General features: G+C 38.7%; 1 protein-coding gene across 1 annotated transcript; it reads right to left on the reverse strand.

The window, feature by feature from the left end:
• Positions 1-569: 569 nt before the first annotated feature.
• On the reverse strand, positions 570-16285 carry jam3a (junctional adhesion molecule 3a). Its single transcript, XM_084064185.1, has 9 exons — positions 16101-16285; positions 5031-5102; positions 4821-4934; positions 4520-4672; positions 4132-4334; positions 3690-3789; positions 2498-2627; positions 2288-2339; positions 570-2120 (listed from the first exon to the last, which is right to left on the reverse strand). The coding sequence occupies exons 1-9, from the start codon at positions 16147-16149 to the stop codon at positions 2085-2087; spliced, it is 909 nt and encodes a 302-aa protein (XP_083920311.1). The 5' UTR covers positions 16150-16285; the 3' UTR covers positions 570-2084.
• Between the last annotated feature and the right edge of the window lie 6170 nt (positions 16286-22455).

Raw genomic sequence — 22455 nt, forward strand, 5'->3', positions numbered from 1 at the left:
ACATTTTATTTTATGTTATTACTTTTCATTTATTTATTCATTCATTTAATACAGTGACATCATACAATTGTACCGTGGCCTACACAAGTGGTCGTCAAAGTGGGGTCCAGGCTAGGGTCCAGGGGTCCTTGAGGGATTTCCAGCCAGGGGTCCCATCCCAAGCAAAATTAGGAATAGTTTATTTCACCGGCTAGAAATTAGCCCAATGAGAGAATGTATAAGATGGACTATTCAGAGGTTTCACTCTCTCCAATTGAACCCCAGCATCCATATTCTGGGTGGAACATTAGCCAAAAATAGGCGATCTACAAGCTCACAATGGGTCGGCTATTTTTGGCATAGAGATTTGGTGTAGATGGAATGAAGCGGTTCAAGTGCAAAGCCAACTCAGGTCCAGTTTTCTAAGTCTAGAGGGCTTAAGTGGTTAAGTTAATGCTATACAAAATCTAATTGAAAATCTTCTCTTATGGGGGTCCTTAGCTCAAATTATTCTCAAATGGTGGTCCGTGGTCTAATAATATATCAATTTGGGGGTCCTTGACATGATAACGTTTGAGAACCACTGGGCTTACAGTAACAGGCAGTACAGCAACATTGTGTTTCCTCTTTTCACTCTAATAATTTTATCCTCGGCAGCATGACTATGCAGTCGTATCCCATATTGCAATGATTTCAGAAACTACCATCATACTTTCACATACAATGAAATGTGCTACTCTCAAAATTTGGTCCAGTTAAAATGTATTTAATAGTAACAAAAGAAAATGAACATACCGTATAACAGTAATATCAAGTGAACACTGAACATTTTACAACAGTTCCTGAGTTATTATACAAATCATTCTAACAAAATCTTTCAACACTGACACGATTTCAGAAAACAAATGAAAACTAATGCTACTGTACTGTCAATGACGCAAAGACTGACAATGTGGAGACTGTAGATACTTACTGAACAGTAAGATATTGTAAATTTGTGTCCCACGGACAGTTTTATTGCCATACTTACAATAAGGTTTACTGTGTTGATGTATGAAAATTAAAAGAACAAAAGATTTACATGATTTATGTACATTGTAAATGCCAAGTCGAAAGTGGACAATGTGTCCAATATATTTTCACAAAAGAATTAGTAAAGCACAGAAGGTCACTTATACACAAAAACAACACTCTCAAAATCAAACTTTACCAAGTTTATAGTACATATTGAGTTGCAGCATAATGGGATATATGGTATTAGATTTCACTGGATTTATATATTCAGGCATATTTGTTATCACCTGTAAATACAACAAAGGCTGATAAATTGTGCCTTATGTGTCTGAGGTCACCAGCCTTTTACAGTACGCTACTTATCGCCCATGTAACTACAGTATATACAAAACATTATTCAACCTTTCAACACATGAAATCGTCCATGAGTTGAGTTTATGGTCAAATAATGTCAAACGTTTTGTAAAACAATTTCAATATACAGTATATAGTAGAAAGTTGGGAAGTTATAAAAGAGGATTTGTCCAAAAGCCATGTGAGGGAATGTCACTTCCAGCATCTTCTACTACTTGAATATGGTTTGAAACAATACTGATTGTGTGAGGCAAAATTATTTAAGAAAAAAAATATAATCTAGTATTAAAGAGTAAAACATAACTTTAGTGATGACATTAACCATTTAAGCCTGAAAATAGCCAATCTACAAGCTCAAAATGTGTCGCGAGCTTGTAGATCTGCTACATAACAACACTGCTGTATGTGTATAAATCAAGTACATAGGCCTAGGCTATGATTGAGAATATTCACCCCAAACTAGGGACACCACGGTAATGTGGTTTAACAATGCCAAAATAATATAAAATCGTTAGTACATTATAAAAATAAAGAAGTTATGTCATTAAAGTTACTTTGGCAAGCTGGTTGATTCTATTTTGATGTGCGTCAGAGAATAATGTGCCATGTTACAGCTCAAATCAAATGAGATTTGATCCTATAGAGCGCCATTGCTGAAATTTCACCTCAGTATTTTCACCTGTATGTTTTTTCCATACAGTTTTCTTTCTGTTCCTTCCCATCCAATTTATTGAGTGTCAAATGACGAATGAAGATTTGTGGCGGAAATGACCCTGCAATATAGAAAAGTTCAAATATTAATATCAGTAATGTATCAAGTTAGTTACAGTACTTTTATTTGTAATGTGACATGTACTGTAAATAAATATGTGTGGCTTAATTCAACTTTTGACTGCACTGCATAACAAATCTGCAATGTGAGTTTTCTTTTTTTTTTTACCTCATCAGGATCACCATATTCAACACCATCATCTTGTGCTGGCAATTTGTAGCTGAAGAAGAAAAGTTTTCTTAATTTCTTCACAATGGCAATCATAGCAACAAGTTCAATTAATGTCAATGGCTTGGCATTAATAATACATAGCACAAACCTGAGAAGAATAGTTAGTAAAGACATATTTTCATGCTGTACAGTACAAGAGCTACTCACTTATTTTCTGTGTGTTCTTTGCTTGAGAAACATCCATGTCTATGAGCATGGCAAACCCCCACGGTGATGCAAATCAATGCTACTAACGCAGCAAATGCCTTTAGGAAAATCCCAAGGATGTCAATATCATCTGCAAGTATTCAAACAGGACATTTAAAAATAGGACAACTCAAAGGAATTACCTTGAAAAGACAAAGTCCAAATGATCAGCTCCTGTGAGTTATATCCACAGGAATACAGTAACAAGCAGTTGACACTACAGATGGTAAAGTGGCATCTATCACATGACAAAAGACTGACATGACCAAACAAGTTGTAAGTGTGCAATATGTGTCTCTGTGAATAAGTCAAAGACACTAGTATTGTGCCTTTGACCTTTTAAGTGTTGTTTACATTTGGTAGAACCTTGTGTTGTATAGCTACCTTGGTTTGATAACTTCAAATTATTGCCATCATCTTTATCTGTTGCTTCTGTGAACTTGTGATTGAGGATTATTGGAAGTAGTGATTCCATGGCAAAACTGGTTTCAAAATCACGCTTCATGCACATACAAGAACAAAGCAGATTCTACCAATATATTTAAAAACCTGGTCCTGGTACTTAATTTTGGGAGAATGAAGTGGCCGTATTCTTATTAACCATACTTCACCAGGCTTTCTGCAGTACCAGTCAAAAGCCTGGTTAATATTTTCTGTTCAGTGCTTACATCCGGTCTAGAGCTTAGCCACTGTATCTGCCCGGTAATTTCAACACACATACAGTACATGCATACAGACAATTTCTGCATCTTTTTTTCTTTTTTTATACATACAGTATATTGACATTTGGCAGAATACATTTTGTTAACATTCGTTTGTGCTAAAACTTAGATTTGAAGACCTTTTTGCCATACAAATGGAATCACTACTTCTGGTTATTCGTTCACATACAGTAGCACAGACACAACAAATAAAATGACTTTGACTTAATGTACTGTATATCATTGCCAGGTAGCTATACAACCCAAAGAGTCTACCAAATACAGCACAATACACTGACTACATAAAAATGCCCTTACAGTATGCAATATTATTCAAGACCAAAACATTCTTTCACTGTTTTGAATCTTTAATTTATTTACTTTTTAAATCTTTAGTCAAATAAAACCTCACAGTCTTACTAATAATGTAAAAATGAATGACTGGCACTTACAGACTTCCATCAGCTGTGAGGGACAGTGTGCATGTCCTGCATCATTCTTTGCTTGACAATAGTACTCCCCAGCATCCTCCTTCCTCACCCTTCGGAATTTCTGCAACAAGACAATACTTTCTAAAATCAATTGATAGCATAACTCCACATGTACCGCATGCATGCGCACACGCATGCACGCACGCACGGCATCTATTTGAAGGGAGACTTTGCTGATACTTAATGTGATACTATTGTTCTATTTTGAGGACGTGGAACGTGGAACGGTACCACTAGCCTACATCAAACGCATTGGCTGGATCTTTTCAGCACGTAGAAGGATCTCTCAATGTACTGAGCACATTGGTAAATGTTCTGGTTTGGCAAACAAGATGTTTGCCAAACCATCTGAACCAACATTCCCTACTTGCTTTGTTTTTTTCATCAACCCTCTAATTCTCACCAGGCTTCCAGTGTCAGGGTTTATGGTGTAGGACGAGTTGATGAACTTAGGGCTGGTCTTGGGGTCCTGAGGAAGTTCCTCATTGTTGTGGAACCAGCTGTACTGTGAGGCAGGGAAACCCTCATTCTCCAAGCAGCGCAGCTCAGAGGATGTCCCAACTGTGACTGCCACTGGTACACTGCACCGCGGTACAACAGGCTTCACTGCATAGAGATACACACTTTACTGGTTAGCACTAATACATTAGTAAGCAAACATGCATCCGTCTACAGAGAGACAAAACAAATGTGTCATAAATAACTATTTTATGACGAACATCATATATATTATAAACCTAATGGAGATACCTAATGGTGCTGAACCCATGATAACTACCAGGTTACAGTACCTCTCACTGCTAGACTGATGAGTATTTCATCAAAGTCCCTTTGGTCATCGATGGCGGCCACCTCACAACGGTATTCTGCTGTGTCTGCCCGAGTAGCGTTGAAGATTACAATATTCGCTGGCTCTTTGAGCTCTGCTCTACGTTCCAAATCCCCTTGTAGAGAGACATAAAGATAAACAGTTTATAATGCAACCACTCATTCAAATACAGTGTCATCTAGTTATTTTCAGGCACTTTCCATTTGGTAACTTTAAGGAAATGATCTAGCTGTTTTGCAAACTGTGTTTAACTGTGTGTTTACCTGATATCCTGTTTTGAAAGTAGACATAACTAGGGACGCCATTCTTGATCTTTTTCCATTCAATCCTTGGGTTGTTTGTTGAGATAGACTCTATCAAACAGGTCAGTTCAATGGCTATGGAAAAAAAGACAAATGAGAACAATAGCAACCCAAATCAGTACAAAAGGTAATGTAATTACAAAACATTAAACTGATTTGCCAGCAACTTACGTTCAAACTCATTTGCCCAGACAAGCTTGTCTGTAGTTCGGAGGATTACTCCAAATGATGATGGAATAAGGCCTATAAGAAAGGAAATGTATCAAAAAATGTTGATAACACACACCTACAATAACACACAGACTAGAACATTTGCATGTTGCCCAATAACATTTGAAAGATTAGATTATAAACCTAATTTATACCTGTGACAGATCATTAATTAGGCTTTTTATAGTGATGAAAACAGAATGTAAGAGTATGACATGCTTAGATTTGGACTATGCATGTTTTATTAACACTTAAATGCTGTACTGCTCGATTCTTGATACTTTGTTGACTGGGGTCCCCCAGGGCTCTATACTAGGTCTGTTTTTTGTCTCTACACCAAATATCCTACAATATACAAAGACACACATCGTGTGTGAACTTGAAGATCTGCTATTTTCACAAAATGCCCCAGAATAGAGAGGCTAGGGTTCATGTGGTTAATAACTCCCCAATTGCATTGTTAAAGATAAACTCTGGGGCCAGGTAAATTATGCATGTGTAATGTGCATGATTAGAGGTTTTACCAAAACATTCTAAGCCATCTTTATTGTACAGAATAAAGTACACATTGCCGGAAAGGTTAACCCCCCTCTGCCATTTCTCTAGCTGTGCTCAGTGGAAGCCAGTATGCCCCCTGTGGTTCAAAGTTAAGTTTTCGATGGAAGTTTATTACAAATGCCGCACCTTTCAATATTCCTACTGTAGTTCAGACTTTGGTATTGTACACCTCTTACACAACAGCATATGCATGGGTTGGGCCTCGGTTGCTCTGAATTCAAACTGGCAATTTAAATTAATTTGCGGTGTGCAATATCTCATCTCAGGCGTATAATTGTTGTTTTTTGATAAATAAATAAAACAGTGCATGTTTTAAAACACTGAGTATACATTCAGTATGTCAGAAAAATAGATAGGTAGAAAGATGCAAAGGGAAAGATGTGTCATTTTAAATTTAAAACAACAAGCATATACAGTGAAAACACTGAATGCTTGAAACAAAAACTAACTAGGTTCCTTGAAGCAGAAATGTAGAAATGTTTAGGCTAACTAATGAACTCGACTTAGTAGATTTATATTGTCAACCCTGTAAACTTAACACATATTTCTATATATTTTCAAAACACAAATTTGATTTAAAAGGTGGTGGTTTCTATGCCACACAGTAACATTATATTGGTTAACATTCATCAGCACCAGAGGTTTTGAGCTTAGAAATAATAACAGGCCCTTTGTTATTATTTTCTAGAAAAAGCACACAAGATGTAGTTCAGTGATGCACTGGGATTGTTTAGTTGACACCCATCTGCTTTTGCTTTGAGTTGAAAATAATTATCAGAACAATAGACCCAATGATGTTGCTTGTTTAAAAAAATCCAGTTATGGGTTGAAGTACACACCTTTACAGCAAAGCGTAACTTTTTAAAAAGCAGAATGGCATGGTGCATCATTTACTTAACTTTTTTCAGACTACAGGGTCCCCACACATTTTTAGCAATGAATTTCCAAAACTTTTCCAAAACTTTTCCAGAATATTTAGCCCAATTTCCCGGCCTATATAACAATCATTCGGCGCAATAATGTGTCTCTTACTCCTATGTAGAATGCCCAAAGATAGGCAGTGTAGCAAAAATAAAGTTTGAGACATACATTAGGCTGCCGTCACACAGCCCGTTCGGCGAAAAACTACTTATGTTACATATTTCGTGTAATATTATTCATGTTTATGAAAATGTTTTGTTTTAACAAAATCAATAGCCAAAAACAATGCATAGCCAAATATTTTTCCAGGACCCTTGATAAATTCCAGGACCTTTGATGATGTTTGATCAATTTCAAACCTTTTCCAGTACTGGATTTTTTAAAATTTTATTTCAAAATATTTCCAGGAATTTCATGACCGTGGGGACCCTGAGACTAATATGGAGTGATACCGATGATATAATTACTTAAGGGGAACTAATGTGTGTAAGCCTTGTTCTTGCACACACAATTCCAAAATGTTTGTTATTTATTAACATGAAAACTGCTTACTGGTGGTATGTATAATGCATTTGCGTGGGTCTATGTTTCTATTTTCTAGTCTTAGTCTCCATATTCAAACCACTTTGTCTGACTCCTACTTACAACAAAACACCAAATATAATAATTGTTGGGTATATGTGGTACTGAAAGCCCCCCTGCTGGTTAATGAAGACTTTTCCTTTCTCTGTGGAGGCAGTACAAAGGGATTCAAATGAAGGTTATTGTAGATAATAATAATCATTATTTATCTGACTGGGCCTAATGCACGTCAGGGGGATGCACAATATAAAAACACCACCATACAAATAGTGGTAAATCTTTGGCTCTGGCTGTCTACTCTACCACTTAACCACTTAACCCCTATACTTCATTGACTGGGGTCCAGCAGAGATCTATTCTTGGTCCCCTCCTTTTTCCCTCTACAACAAATCCCTTTGCCAATAATAGCAAATGTGTTTGACACGTTGTGAGCTTGTACATCTGCTATTTTATTTTTAACCAAATGTTTGCCCATTTTCACTGAATGTTCGTCTATTATGATATACCCAGAAAAGCAGCACTAGGGTTCATGTGGTTAATGTCACAATCCTATTGAAAGAAATTGGCTAATGGGGGAGCTCGGGACCACGGACTGACTCAGACATAACCATAAACAAACCCGATACAGTTGTCCAGAACCGCCCGATCCGACCAATCTGTCCATATATAGGCATATACAGTATGGATCTCCAGTTGTCCAGAACTATTAAAAAACAATGTGTATCTGCAAAAGCAATACAAATATGTAATAGCTGTGAAAATGTTTTAAAATGTGTAGCTATATCTGCAAATTTAAGAAAATGTATAAAATGAATATGGTAATCAAATTTAATACATATAACAAATATTATAATATGAAATTATTTAAATTTGAGAAGTATTGTCTTTGTTTTTGTTTCTACTGATTGGTTATTCTGCAATTGTTTTTGTGTTATATATAGCTTATTTAGACCAAGAAGGGTAGGCAGTAGGCACTACAGTATAAGCTAAAGCTTACACCTTTTCGGTCTAGCTGTCTTGTGCTGCTTTGTTTTTGTTTTATTGTATGAAATGTCATATTTGTACATGGCTCATGACCGAAATAAACTGTAACTATAAACTATAAAGAACCGCCGATCCAACCGATATGCCCATATGTGGGCATGCCAATATATATATATATATATATATATATATATATATATATACAGTATAGGCATAAAAGGGACAAAGATACAGAGATCTGCATATATGGTAGGGATGGCCTAAACCGAATACAGGAAACACTTGGCCGAAAACCGAATGGTTATTTTTAAATATAGGCTGTGCCTCTGATTATGGCAAACTTATAATCACTATAATGGGTCCATATTGAGATCAGTTACTTAAATTTAAACATATATTTATTTATTGTGTATAATTATTTATTTACTGTGTAGTAATAAAAGACAAAATGTATCAAAACATTAGCATGCTATACAGTTGAATTATTGCAAATAAAAGAAATATTAATTCAAGTAATTAAAACAAATATTGAATAGCCTAACAAAAGGCAATATAATGTCTGCAGTTGCATAATCGCACATAGCCAAAATGCATTAATAATATTAGGTCAGCCATTCCTGCCATTCCTTTTGGAGAAGTCACTTTCAGTTTCATTTTAGCGACACACACACACACACACACACACACACACACACACACACACACACACACACACACACACACACACACACACACACACACACACACACACACACACACACACACACACACACACACACAATCATAGACAGAAGCAGCTGGTCTTAATTATTTTGCACTGCGCATAGAGGCTCTTGTTCTAGCGCTGGTTAACCTACTACTAATGTTACACCCTCTGACACGTGTGGATTCTAGTTTGGTTAATTCAAGTAGACAACAGCAAAGCTTGGTTACAAAGTTCCTTCCTTCCTACTTGTCTTGTGTTGAGACTGTGCCGTGGTGTGTGTGAAGGGGGGGGGGGGGGTGTCAGTTGGGCTCGGAGAGAAGAAGCTGATGTGTAGGCTACTCCTCCAGTCAACGGTGTGTACCGAGAGAGACGCAGCTGCTGTATACTTTTCCCCACAACAGTATTTTACAGATCGGATTGTGCTGTATGTGTATGTCTTCAAACATTTGGTAATATTTATTCGCCATTAAAATCTCGTCCAAAAAACGAATATTCATTTTTTTGTTGCCATATTCGGCCGAATATATTTTGGTGGCAGAATATTCGGTGCATCCCTAATATATGGGCATATAAGTGACACAGGTAGACAGACAGATACAGAGATTTCCATATATGGGCACAATAGGGACACAGACAGACGGGCCGGGTACAACGTGTACTCTGACTAAGCCCTCGACACTATAACTCAGACATATCGGTCGGATCAGCGGTGCAGTGTAGGTGTGAGGGCCGCGTAGTGGCCCGAACCTCTAGTAAATATAAATTCCCCATTCCTATGACGTACCTAGGCTATAATACATAATCTACACTGGGAATAGTTATTGGAGCCTTCAAATTGACTGAGGTATACTACAGTATGTACACATATTTGGCCAGGAAAACTGTGAATGGGTGGAGCTTATCTTTCCACTCAAACAGAGAGCGTCTCCTTCCCAAACCCCAATGGTTCTAATCAGCCCCCCGCCCACAGGAGTGGCCCAATTCACTCACAACTTGCTACAAAAATCGCTCATGAAAAAATATATAACCTCCTACATTCCATTTTCAACCTTCACATCTGTCTCCTTCTCTAATAATCATAAAGTGCTATATATTTCATCTCGCACTTTACTTCCGGATGGTTCGTTTTGCACCTTTTTTGGCCACATCGGTCACGGGAAAGAAATAAGCACTGCCGTGGTCTATGGAAACGACCCCAAAAGTGCACCCAAATAAGCCCAGAATCGCTTATACAAACAGTCAGACCTGGCAACGCAGCCTACGCCAATCATGCGTGAGAGATCTACAAGCTATGGGGCAGAGACGCCACCGTATCTTAGCAACAACGACAGCGCTCACTCTCATTGGTCGTGTCACGCTAAGAGCAGTTCCCAGACAATGGCATCGCAGAGAGCTTGCTGTAGCCATCAGAGTCAGTCGCATGAAACGACGGACAGGGAGCTGTGACAGCTGGCATGTCGCTAACGCTAACGTGGTTGTTGTCATGCCTGCAGCGGCTGTGCAATCACTTTGTCAACAATGCACGTTCCTGTGATGAATGTTATTATTGCTGCTCAGTTAGTCCATTGTAGATGGTGTATATTGTGGCCTTGTGTGTCTTCAGGAGAACTGTGTAGCTCCACAGCAACTAACGTAATGGCAGGACCGCCCCGTGCAATGCATGTTTAGCTGCATTATGGTCATGTAGTAAATTCAGATAATTTCGCTCCCATTACAGCAGTGCTTATCAACCCTTTCAGGCCGCCCCCCCCCAAATAAACGTAATTGATCTGGGGACCCCCACATTTTGTTTGACTCCGTTCCACAAGAAAATATTGAGAAAATAGCAGATCTACAAGCTCGAAACGCCTCACGTTGAGAGGCTTTGTAAGCTTGTACATCGGCTATTTTCTACATGATTGCCTCTTTCTTAGATTATTTCACAATGTGGCCAATGTTTTTATAGTATAGTTTGTTGACTACTTTTGTTGCAGAAATGGTCATTTCCTTTACTTTCGTTTTTTAATTTTCTGACTATGTTTCACCCCCTGTCCGTCCGTCTGTGATAGCTAATCTCTCACATCGTTGACTTGATCGCAGCGAAACTGTGCACACACACTCCCTGCATGCCAATTCACAACCTCTGCCCTATTTCTTTCACATGGCCCTGTTACAGTGCCACCAGGAGGCCGCTTTTTGCTAAACACATTTTCTCACAGTACTCCTACATATTTTGCCCAAACATCACGCAAATCGGTACACAGTATCTCCACAGTCATTAAAAAAAACGGCTCTTTCAGATTTTTCATATTCCATCCTGATTGGCTAAAATGGCTTCCAAAGTCTGCAGGACTGCTCCGTTTGGACCAAAATGCCTCACATTATGAACACAGCATGCACTTTCCGTGCAACTTTGCACCCACATTCCCACTATGCCGAGGAAGACATTCCACTTGAGATTTCTCTACTCAGCCTCATGGTGGCGCTATAACAGCCCGATGTGGAGAGTCAGTGAGAGCTGGATAAACGAGGTAAAATGTGTCAAAAGGACTCTGTACGGCTGTCGATAAATGAACACATGACGTCGGTGGGAGAGGAGATATTGTGTCTTTTGGACAAACAGCAGCGCGGTGCTGATGTTTGTTGTGTGAAGCAGCTTAATATCAGAGTGTTTGTGTTGGAGCGCCTCAGTGCGGCTGCAGAGTTCATGTGCAACCTCTTCCAGAGAGAGACAGAGACACTAGAAACTCTGCTGGAGAAAAAAACAACACTGCTGGGCATTGACTTTCATATGGACATTGATCTACACACTGCAGGTATATCTGCTACACACACAACATCAAACTACACACTACAGGTATGATGCAGCGTTTGCATTCCAGCCAGCATGCCAGCGTAGTTCCCATATGGTTTCAAGGTGGGCTAAACCATATGGACCCCATGTCAGCAATGTCAGCGGCATCCACTTCAGTCCCAACTGTGATGCCCATGCAGGCTATAAGTAGCTTCTACCTGGCCCTTAGGTGGGCCCCAACTAGCCATGTTTATGTGGGACCAAGGCGGCTCCTACCTGGGTTTGCCCATGCAGGCTTTAACTGGGTTCTACCTGGGCCCTAGGTGTACCCTAACCAACCAGAGTGCAGTGCCCATCGCTCCAATTGTTGTGACGTCAGGGCTCTCAATACTGCACATTGGTGGAGGAGGAGGGGCCGCAGGGCGACCGCACACATCGCTGAACCAATGGTAGCCCACGGATGTTTCCTCTGGGGATTTACAATCTGCCCCTCTATGCCACATATCATCCGCACTACAGGGTCTTCACTGACCGAGCCACGGCCCCACTGGCCCTCATGACGCTACGCCACTTATATGAGCTGCCAAGTGGCCGCGGGCGCTACGTGCGCGTGGCCGCGGGCTAGACGCGAGCCCCCGCGTAGCGGGGGCGAGCTTCTAGTCCTGACAATAAGGAAAACATGGGTCTTGCCAAAACATCTAGTCCACAGCTGTGGACACTGATGAGACCTGACTCCCAGGTCTCAGCTTCCGTCTCTGTAGCTGACTTTCCCACCCTGTTCATCAAGAGCTATTTTTACCCCTGCAGTGACTGGACACAAGGAGAGCTTGTCTGACAAATGTTCCCTCTATAAACAGTGTTTATTAAGTGGATGATCTTTCTCAAAACTGTACCATCAGTCAATGTAGGCCTAAATTCTTGCATATAGGACTGAGAACACATACTGTATGTTAGTCGACTCTTAGTTTAAATACAGAAATTAACGACTTTTCCTTAAATAAGAAGTTTACACCGGGAGAAAGGCCCCCTTTTCCAGGATTCATGACTAAATGTAGGCTAGTTGTATACAAAACATGAAACAATAAAACATGCATATGAGTAAAGAAAATGAAGAGGTAACACTTTTTTGTGTTACAACAACATACAAATTGCATTTACAACAATGAGAGTAAAATGAGTGATTGTGTTTTTAGCTTAATTGTTAGATTTTCATATACATATTTAACAGAAATTATATTATGGCGTTTTTTGTATGGTGCATGTATGCTGTAATAGACTGGGGTAGTGTATGATACTAAAGCAAAGCCCCTGATATCTAAACTAAAATATCCTTTTATAGACTCAGCAGTTTCAAAATAGTTGGCCTACCTTGTTTCTTGTCAAAAGATGCCACAGTAAACCCTAGCGCATAATTACCGCCCATACATTGCACTGTAGTAAAGCAGACAGTTTAAGGCCGTGGGAAAGAATCACTATATCCAATTAAATAGACAATGACTACAAAATGTGTTTAGCATTCTCTCTCTCTCTCTCTCTCTGTGTGACACACACACACACACACACACACACACACACACACACACACACACACACACACGGCTAAATATGTAGGCTAAAGAGGAGGGGGTCCTTTATATCATGAAAATGTTCCCAGTTTTGATCTCATTTATTGGGAACACCAGCTGATTTTTAATCCCTTTATTGTTTAAATGCATAGACAAAGTAGGTCTGTAGCTAGCTGTGGATGAAATTCTCTTCTACATGGACAGATTTTACAATCCTCTTAAATATGAAAACAGCTGCCCATCCCCAATCCAATGCTGTTGATCCAGTACATCTAAAAAAAGCCCCTTTCCCAGACATTCCACCACAGTAACTGCAAACCTGCCAAAGATAGAGCCCACACCACATCATATAACATTGAGTAGTGTAGACAAGTTACCATAGAAATGAATGTACTACAGTCAGTGGCTATGTAATTCTAAGCATGCCCAAACATAAGAAAAAGGCAAACTTCTTAGTTCAGTGGAAAAGGGGGGAATCTAAGAAAGGCATGTCAAACGACAGCTTTACCCTATGTTTTCTTGAAATAAAAAAAGCTAATGACAATGGATAGAACAGTTGACATAAATAAACTTTTATAGTGTTTTATATCAGAATAAGCTAAATGAAATAAAATAGAAATTCATCATCATTCTATATCTTTGATTCAATACATTCTCCACTACACAGCAATTCTAGTTGTCCCAATTAAAAAATAATAGGATTAACTATTTCACAGATGCTGCAAATGTGCTGCCTGACATTGTTTTTCATTTAATATTAAAATACTCTCTGAAGTGTTATGAATTAATTACATCCTCCCTCGCCTGGTGAACTAGCCTAAGTATATTAGTACTACTACTACTACTAATAATACATTTGAATGCACTTTCCATTTGAAACAAATCTCAGTGCTACACAGTAAAAACATTAGGTGTTGTTCAACAACCTGTTTCAACACATGGATACACTTACTTTACATTACTGCAAATGCAACTATTGGTCACTGGTAACTGGATTGATCTACAAACCTAACCTTAATGAGTTCAGTGTAGAATGATCAATGTGAACCAGCTAAGTTCAGTGTAGAATGATCCTAATCACCTCTTAAATAATTGATTTAAATTAGGCTACATCTCAATTTAGTAAGTTCTCATCAAAGGCACAATGCATATGGAATGGGATCAATCAACTAGTTTGCGCTCACCCCCCTGAACTCACACCAAGCAACACTGACTGCATCCCCATTCCCCAGTTAGAGGGCAGGGCTTTAACCACATTAACAGTACCACTGTAACTGGTGGCAAGCACTTATGACCTTTTGTCCGCTATTATACTGCCATTAGAGCAAGGGTTTTCAACGGGGGGTCTGGGACCCCTAGGGGGTCCCCTCAGAGCTACTCCAGGGGGTCTGCCAAATCTTTGTGATAGGATTTTTTTTTTACATTAACCACTTGAACCCTAGCATCCCTTTTCTGAGGGGAACATTAGCCGAAAATAGCAGATCTACCAGCTCGGCTATTTTTGGCAAAGAGATTTGGTGTAGAGGGGGGGAAAAGCAGATCAAGTACAGGTTTTCTAAGTAATGAGGGTTTAAGTGGTTGACTGTCTGAAAATACACATTAACATGAATCCAACACTGATGATAGTGCTGTCAAACAAGTCTATGAAGATATATATGAAATGTAGGAAGAAAAGGTTTAATCTGCAACACAATGTTATACAATGTGTAGTGGGGGTCCATGCTTCATCTCTCTCTCAGCTAAGGGGTCGTTATTGGCCTGAAAAACGTTGAAGACCCCTGCATTAGAGCACAGAAGTAAAATGCTGACTCCAGTTAACAACTTTAGAGAGATTGCTTCCCTCATAGTAAGGGAATATGTCACCAGATATCAACCACATTACAGTGAGACACAGCTAGTGTGCATGCTAAACGCCTACAATGTTTTAGTGTGTATTTGTGGGAATTTGCATTAGTTAACTGTCCTTATGGCCGTAAACCCATTTTTACATTCTATAATTGTCTTTAAAGTTATGTGTCTGTGTCTGTGATGGATATAGCTAAATAGACAGATATTATTAATCAATGTCAGGCAGGCTTATGTTCTTTCTTATTGCAAATAAAGTAAAACAAAGTACATAACGTTATGCAGCTAATCTGGGTAATCATAAGCGATGTTACAGATAATAAGATGCATCATTCTCACTAACATTAAACCGGCTACAGTGTACTGCAGAATGTGTGTGTGGCAGTATATTTGGCACATTAATTCCACCCCATTTGAATGGTACAAAGGCAACATTTGGCTAGCTCAGTGGTTCTCAACCTGTGGGTCACATGATTTTTAAAAAAAATTGGGGGGAGGGGTCCCCCAGATGACAGTAAAGTGACAATTTAAGGACTTTTAAAACCTTTTTAAAACCTTAAAAAAATGAGATGAAATTACTGCATCAAAAGTAATAAACAAACTATACCATAAAGACTGGTCAAACATTGACCAAATTGTCAAATAATATAAGAAAGAGGCAAATATTGCGGAAAATAGCAGATCTACAGTGAGTGACTGTGTGAGCTTGTAGATCTGCTATTTTCACAATATTTATCTGTGGAACCGAAAATGTAATGCCTCAACTCCTACAATTCCAAGTGATTATCAGGGTGGGGGGGTCCGCAGTTCAAATATGATTTTTTTGGGGGCATCGCGGCCTCAAAAGGTTGAGAACCACTGTTCTAGCTAATGTTAATATATAACTTAAAACTATTCTAAAAAACAGATTCCGATGCATAGCCAGCAAAAACATCGACGTCTATTAAACCCCGTTTACGCTACACAGTACAGCGTCTAATTGTGCCAACAATGACAGCCCATCATTTGCCTGCAAAGCAGCTGCTTTGAGTCAACGCTAATGGAATGCACACAAACAAACGTTTTGTTAAACAGGGAAAAAAGGAAAATAAACTTACGGATGCTTGAATAGAGCACGCAAAAAGCTGTCAGACGTGCAATCGCCATCTTGTTGCCTCTGATTTATCGGTAATACTTGCAGCACACACACACACCAGCTATGTACGCTATATATATGAGAGTCAGCACCTCGCGGAGGTACAGAGGATGGATGGTGGAGAGCACAGCACAGCAGACTGCTGGATGTTGCTATCGACGAGGCTCCACCAGGGTTTCCATAGCTACAAGGGCCAGTGTTGCCAGGTTTTGCGAGAGAAATAAGCAACCAGGTCTACTAACCAAGCAACAAGCCCAAAATAAGCAACTAGACTCCACTGGAGAGGCTAGAGCACTTTAAACCTATTGATTGTTTGATTGAATACTTTATTTAGCAGTTTGCAAAAAAAAGCACAGAAAGTACTATACTAAGAGATACTAAAAAGGATTAAACCCAAGAAAGCACTATGGCTTGTTGTTTCCATTGGGGTCCTGTGTATTCAATTAATCCAAAAAAGTAGATAGTATACACATCAGCTTTTTGAAAATAGCAGATCTACAAGCTACGAGCTTATAGATCTGTAATTTTCAAAAAATGAAAATACAATGTGGAATATTTGGAAGATTTTTGCAACATTCAGACAACACAAATCTGGCACAAAACATTTTCAGATGAGGGTTAGGGACAATTTGATATTAATTTGGGGGTCCTTAACATGAACATATTTGAGAACCACTGGTTTAAATAATAATTACAAAATTCGGAAGCAAGCCCAAATAAGCAACTACACTTTAGAAACAAGCCCCCAAAAACGCAACCCGCAAACTACCAATATTTAACAAGCAACTTACCAGAAAAACAAGCCCAAAGTCGCTTATAATAATCGGACATGGCAACGCTGCTACAAGGGCATCAGGGCGGAAGGGGGGTACTTCAGAGACCCGGAACCACTGATACATCATCAATCAATCATCCAGATTAAACGGTCCAATCAATCGATGCTAGCAATTCAGTCTTTTTTTGCTTAGAAATCGATCTCATTATTCATTTTAAAGTATTGACAACAAAACATATATTTTTTTAAATAAAACATTTTATTTGATCATTCACTTGAATAATAGAACCAAACACAAACAGACCCACAGGTGTTTTTTGAGTGTGAGACAAACACTGGCCTTGATGTCATCAAAGGCCAGACTTGAAATATTTCAGTGAGTGATCATTAAGTATTGGCAATACATTGAGTTGGAGTTACATTGAGTTCCTCCAACTAAACAGTAGGTGGCAGTATAAAACTACATACAAGTATACATATAAGTATCTCTCTTGCCAATATCACCCGAATAGAACAGAACATAATTGTAGGCCTACTGAAACAAAATTGGCAAGTTATTTTCATATTATTAGCATCATAGCAACGAGTTCTTATTAGGCCTACTGGTGGTGTCCCATGTGACGCCTCCTCCAAGGTAATATTGTGGTGATCATTCAAACCATTACGAAAGCAATATTGATTTCAGATCAGAGTGGCTTGACAAGTGTGCAAATCACTTGGAACATGTCCTTCTATGTCAACAGTATCTCCCTGAAAGAAATCTTAATTATCAGCTGCATAGAAAACATCATACAAAAACAAGATATAGGATTAGGAGGACATTAGGATAAATACTCAAGTATATTGACAAATGAAGTAGAGGGCACATACTTCATTTGTGTAGCTAGGCCTACTAAACCATTGTTTAGTGTAGGCCTATATTGTTTATTCAATGAATCTAGCTGATGCCTTGGTGACCACTAATCTAATCTTCCACAACAGGACATAGGGCTGATACATAAATACATGACATAAAATGTTAAAATGGAAGGCTACAATCAGATACCTATGTGTATTGTATCAATAAACAATCCTACATTCTATAGATCACATATGAAAACAAGAAGTATAACGCGTTTGGTTCCAGTCATATGGTCAGGTTGTTAGGTGTGTCTTTAGTAGTTTTGTGAATGATACTAATTATACTCTATAATTATACTATAATAATTCATTTATATCTAAATAAAAATGATAAACTCTTTGCCTTCTTTCAGTACCCATGCACAAAGGCCGCTGTAGCAATTACCTGCTTAGAAGTATGTTGCTAGGTAATCACTTCCCAATGAGAATGCCTCTCATGGAAGCCCCTTGTGGCCCCTCACATGAATTGTTTTTTCCCCCCCTAGAGAATGAACCATCAAAGGCCTTGGTCATTTGATTTACGCTGATGGTATTTACACACAGCAACTGAATACCAAAATCTCTCTGATTAGTTGTAGGATACCAGGTTCTCCTGTGTTTAGGACTATAAAGAGATTCAGGCTCAGCTGGCAGCAGCAGTGGCTCAGGAGTCAGGACATACAGTTGAGCACTGTTTCTCAATGATAATTTAACTCTGAGAGTGTACAAATGGAGCCGGTTAATTTGGTTCATGGACTTTACTCCATTTACACTGTTGTTTGTTGACTAGGGTGCATAGCACTTACTCTGATCTCGAGATCAAGTAGAGCACCTGCTAAATGCCACAATTGTAAATATGATTTTTTGAAAGGTTTTCAAAGAAAAAGATGACCTTGCTGTATCCTCATTTTAAAAGGCTTTGCAAATCCCATTAAATTACTTGAAACAAAGCGTCAAAATACTCATACTCTAATACTTAATTTGTTGTGACAGTTTCTTCCATTCTATAACCATCAATAATTTGTTGTTATCATTTATCTAAATGTTATATTTTATTTATGCCCCCTATAAAGCTGTGCTGACAACACTTATGATTGTCAATACCTCGATGAACATAACAGCGGAGCTGAATAGATCATTTTATGACCTATGTCTTGGGACAGTATGCTTTAAATTTTAAGGATGTCACGAGGCAGATTGAAAATGGTCCCTTGCTACATATTAGCATCCCAGTGTATCTCTTTCTGGAAGGGATGACATACAGTTTTGTTGAAGACATCACACCATGGCGTGTATGGCAATATTTTGATAATATTTAGTGTTAGACTTGTTTGTTAAGTGCTATGAGTCCCATTCTAGGCTTAAACATATGAATTGTGTTTCTTGGTATAATTACAAAAAGAAAGGGTAGCTCCTTGGTAACCACTATTTGGCTTAGCAACCAATGCATACGGCATGGCATAACCTGGTGTACTTTGCAAGACTTCTACTTCTTTTAGAGGAGATGAATGTAATATTTGATACATTTTCTTAGGAAACTAAACTCCCTCGCTAGTACACACGTGCCTTTTCTGGGCATGTAATATAAGGTGAACATTCAGCGAAACATTTGGCAAAAAAAGTGGTTAATAGGGTTTAACTGGTATGGTGCTTGTGAGCTAAAGTGATCTTAACTGCCAGCATTGTCTGGCACTTATAGTGGATTGTAGCAAATATAAGCATCCACCCCCTCTAAAAACTCTTTTTAAATGACCAAATAGGCCTGTTTTTTTTGCAGATGATAGTATGATCCGTAATAGCCTCCATTCAGGAACTGAGCTGACACAATGAATCAAGTAGCCTATGTCAGTGGTTCTCAAACCTTTTACATCAAGGACCCCCAAATGAATATGTATTTAACCACAGACCCCCATCTGAAAATCTTTTGTACCAGGGACAAGATTTGTGTCGTAAAAATGTTTAAAAAATATTCACATTATTTGAAGATTTTTAGAAAATAGCAGATCTACAAGCTCACAGTGCGTGTATATAGGTTTATAAGCGATTAACATTTTTGATGCCGCATTAATTTAGCTGGGGACCCCCTGGAACACTCTCAAGGACTCCTGGGGGTCCCTGGACCCCACTTTGAGAACCACTGGCCAATGTAACGAGAAGGAGATTTTGAATTAGGCAGCAAATTGATACCAAGTTGGCAGACACTTAATCTCTAAAAACAGATTTTCAAGATTTTCTTTTTTCTTTTTTTTAACCAAAGGGGTTCCCAGATTGGCAGATGCTGAACCCAGCATCTTAATTAACACCATGGTATTTATAGACTTCACAACAGAACTGACACACTCATCTCAGTGATGCAAGATGAGCATGTTTAAAGATTGGATGATTAAGATGAGAGGAATATGCTTTTTTCATTTAAGACATTGCCAAATTTTCAATCTACTGTAAACGACCCATCCTAGAATATTGATGTAGGATAAAGGTGGTGTGTGTATAATGTAAATAGCAGATCTACAAGTTTAGAACGCTTGTGGATAAATATTTTAGTATAAAATATTTGTATTTTAATCGTCAAGTAAAATGTCATGATCGTGACAGCCCTGGCTTGCGGGGAGATGTAGAAACCATAACATGATTACCAACTATACATGATACCTTCAGCTGATAAATTGAGTGCAACAAGATATTAATGTGTGTATCGCTGACCTTGCTTACTAAATGCAGTGCTTATAATAGGTGTGCAGAGGTAGCCTGACAATGTACTGTACTGTGAAGAGAAGACCTTGACTCATATAGGTTGCCTTTGTCATCAGAAATATACTATAGCTGGAAATTGGATTACATAGCTACTCCATGTGACTGGGTAGACATCTGATGATATGGGTATGACTGCTCTTCTGCTAAGATGATACAGACACTTTGGTATTGTATCTATCTTTCAATGCATGTACTGTGTAGTATGAGTGTCTAACAGCTGACATTACACTGTCTTTCAGGCTAGATATACTCAGACTGAGAGAAAGTTTACCAAAAACTAAACATATGGTAGATTATAATTTTATTTTGTGTGTGTGTGTGTGTGTGTGTGTGTGTGTGTGTGTGTGTGTGTGTGTGTGTGTGTGTGTGTGTGTGTGTGTGTGTGTGTGTGTGTGTGTGTGTGTGTGTATATTTGGGTTTAATAGCATTCAAATGTCACAAATGTCAACGCATGGCCTTATTTTCCTATCAAATAAAATGTATGGTTTATATTTCAGAGACGACGTGTGTTAAAGGTGTCATCACCTATTTGGGATGTATTCTTGACAAACACCTGACAGGTGAAAGCATGGCAACAAAGGTGTTCAAAGGAGTAAACCAGAGAACCAGATTTATGGGCAGAGTTTCCTCTTTTGTCAACCCTCAGGCACTCAGGACCCTCTCTGGGGCCCTGATTCAGCCCCTTTTTGACTATGCTAGCTCCTCTTGGTACTCCAACACCTCAGTGTCACTGAAGACTAAGCTTCAAACCTCCCAAAACAAACTGATTCGACTACTTCTCGGACTGGGGCCCATGACCCACCTCTCTCCCACTCACTTTGCCAGCCTAGGCTGGCTCAGGGTGGAAGACAGGGTTATACAATTAAAAATGGGACTGGTCTTCAAAATTGTAAATGCAGATTTGCCCGAAATGCCCCCTATACCTGCATATCTGTATAAGTACCTCGAAAAAGTTAGTGACACCCACAGTCACAAAACTAGAGGGAGCGTAAACAACAATCTGGTAACACCCACCCATAAAACAAACATGGGCAAATTCTCCTTCTATAGCACTGCCACCAAGGAATGGAATAGTCTAACCCCATCCCTCAAAAAATGCAGTTCGCTGGGCTCATTCAAAACAGCCCTAAAAACTCATCTTTCTGGAGGCCTAAAGAGGAGCTAGTACCAGTTTCCCTGTAGACAGATGACCCCCCCCCCTCCCCCTTTTTTGTACACACTTTTTATTTTTATTTTGATCATGTTTTGTTTTTGTATATATTTCATTATTTTCCCATGACCTTTTTTGTACATAATGGTATATATTTTTTTCCCTCTGTATTCTTATGTTGATTTTTGAACTGTTTGGTTGCTACTATATATGTCTATGAAATTAATTCAAGGACCCCAATGGAAACAAGCCCGCAAGGACTTTTTTGGCCGGACCTTTTAGACAAAAGCATTATAAATGTAACTGTGTTGTTTTACATTCTTTTGCCTAATAAAAATCTCAATCAATCAATCAATCATTTGCTGAAACTTATGTTGCATTCGATTTGAGTGTTGTTACTTTTATCCCTGATTGTTTATTTTAGCTATTACATTATCACTATTGCAGTTTATTCCTGAAAGTGTACAAATGTAACGAAATGAACCCATAAGTGAGAGAGTACAAAACCAAATGGATCCGTCATCCAATTTGTATACTTTCAGAGTTAACTTAACACAAGTGGTGACAAACTGGCAGCACCCTGCAGTGAAGTCAGGCCGTTTACTGTTGACATCGTAAGAGGACTGCGATGCTACTATAAACACAAGAGAAAGGTTTGCATGCCATAATGTGATTGTGTATCCTGACCACATTCTGTAAATATGCATGAAAGTAAATAGAAAATATAAACTGCAAAAAAAGAAGAGGAAAAAAAATACA

Source organism: Gymnoscopelus microlampas (genome assembly GCF_963454915.1).
Source record: "Gymnoscopelus microlampas genome assembly, chromosome: 8".
Classification (NCBI taxonomy): domain Eukaryota; kingdom Metazoa; phylum Chordata; class Actinopteri; order Myctophiformes; family Myctophidae; genus Gymnoscopelus; species Gymnoscopelus microlampas.

Coding starts and splice junctions, on each gene's coding strand:
- jam3a (XM_084064185.1), bottom strand. CDS start 16,149: ATGGCGATTGCACGTCTGACAGCTTTTTGCGTGCTCTATTCAAGCATC. Junction 4,673..4,820: donor CTTTCAAAACAGGATATCAG/GTAAACACACAG, acceptor TCTCTCTACAAG/GGGATTTGGAACGTAGAGCA. Junction 4,335..4,519: donor CATCAGTCTAGCAGTGAGAG/GTACTGTAACCT, acceptor ATCTCTATGCAG/TGAAGCCTGTTGTACCGCGG.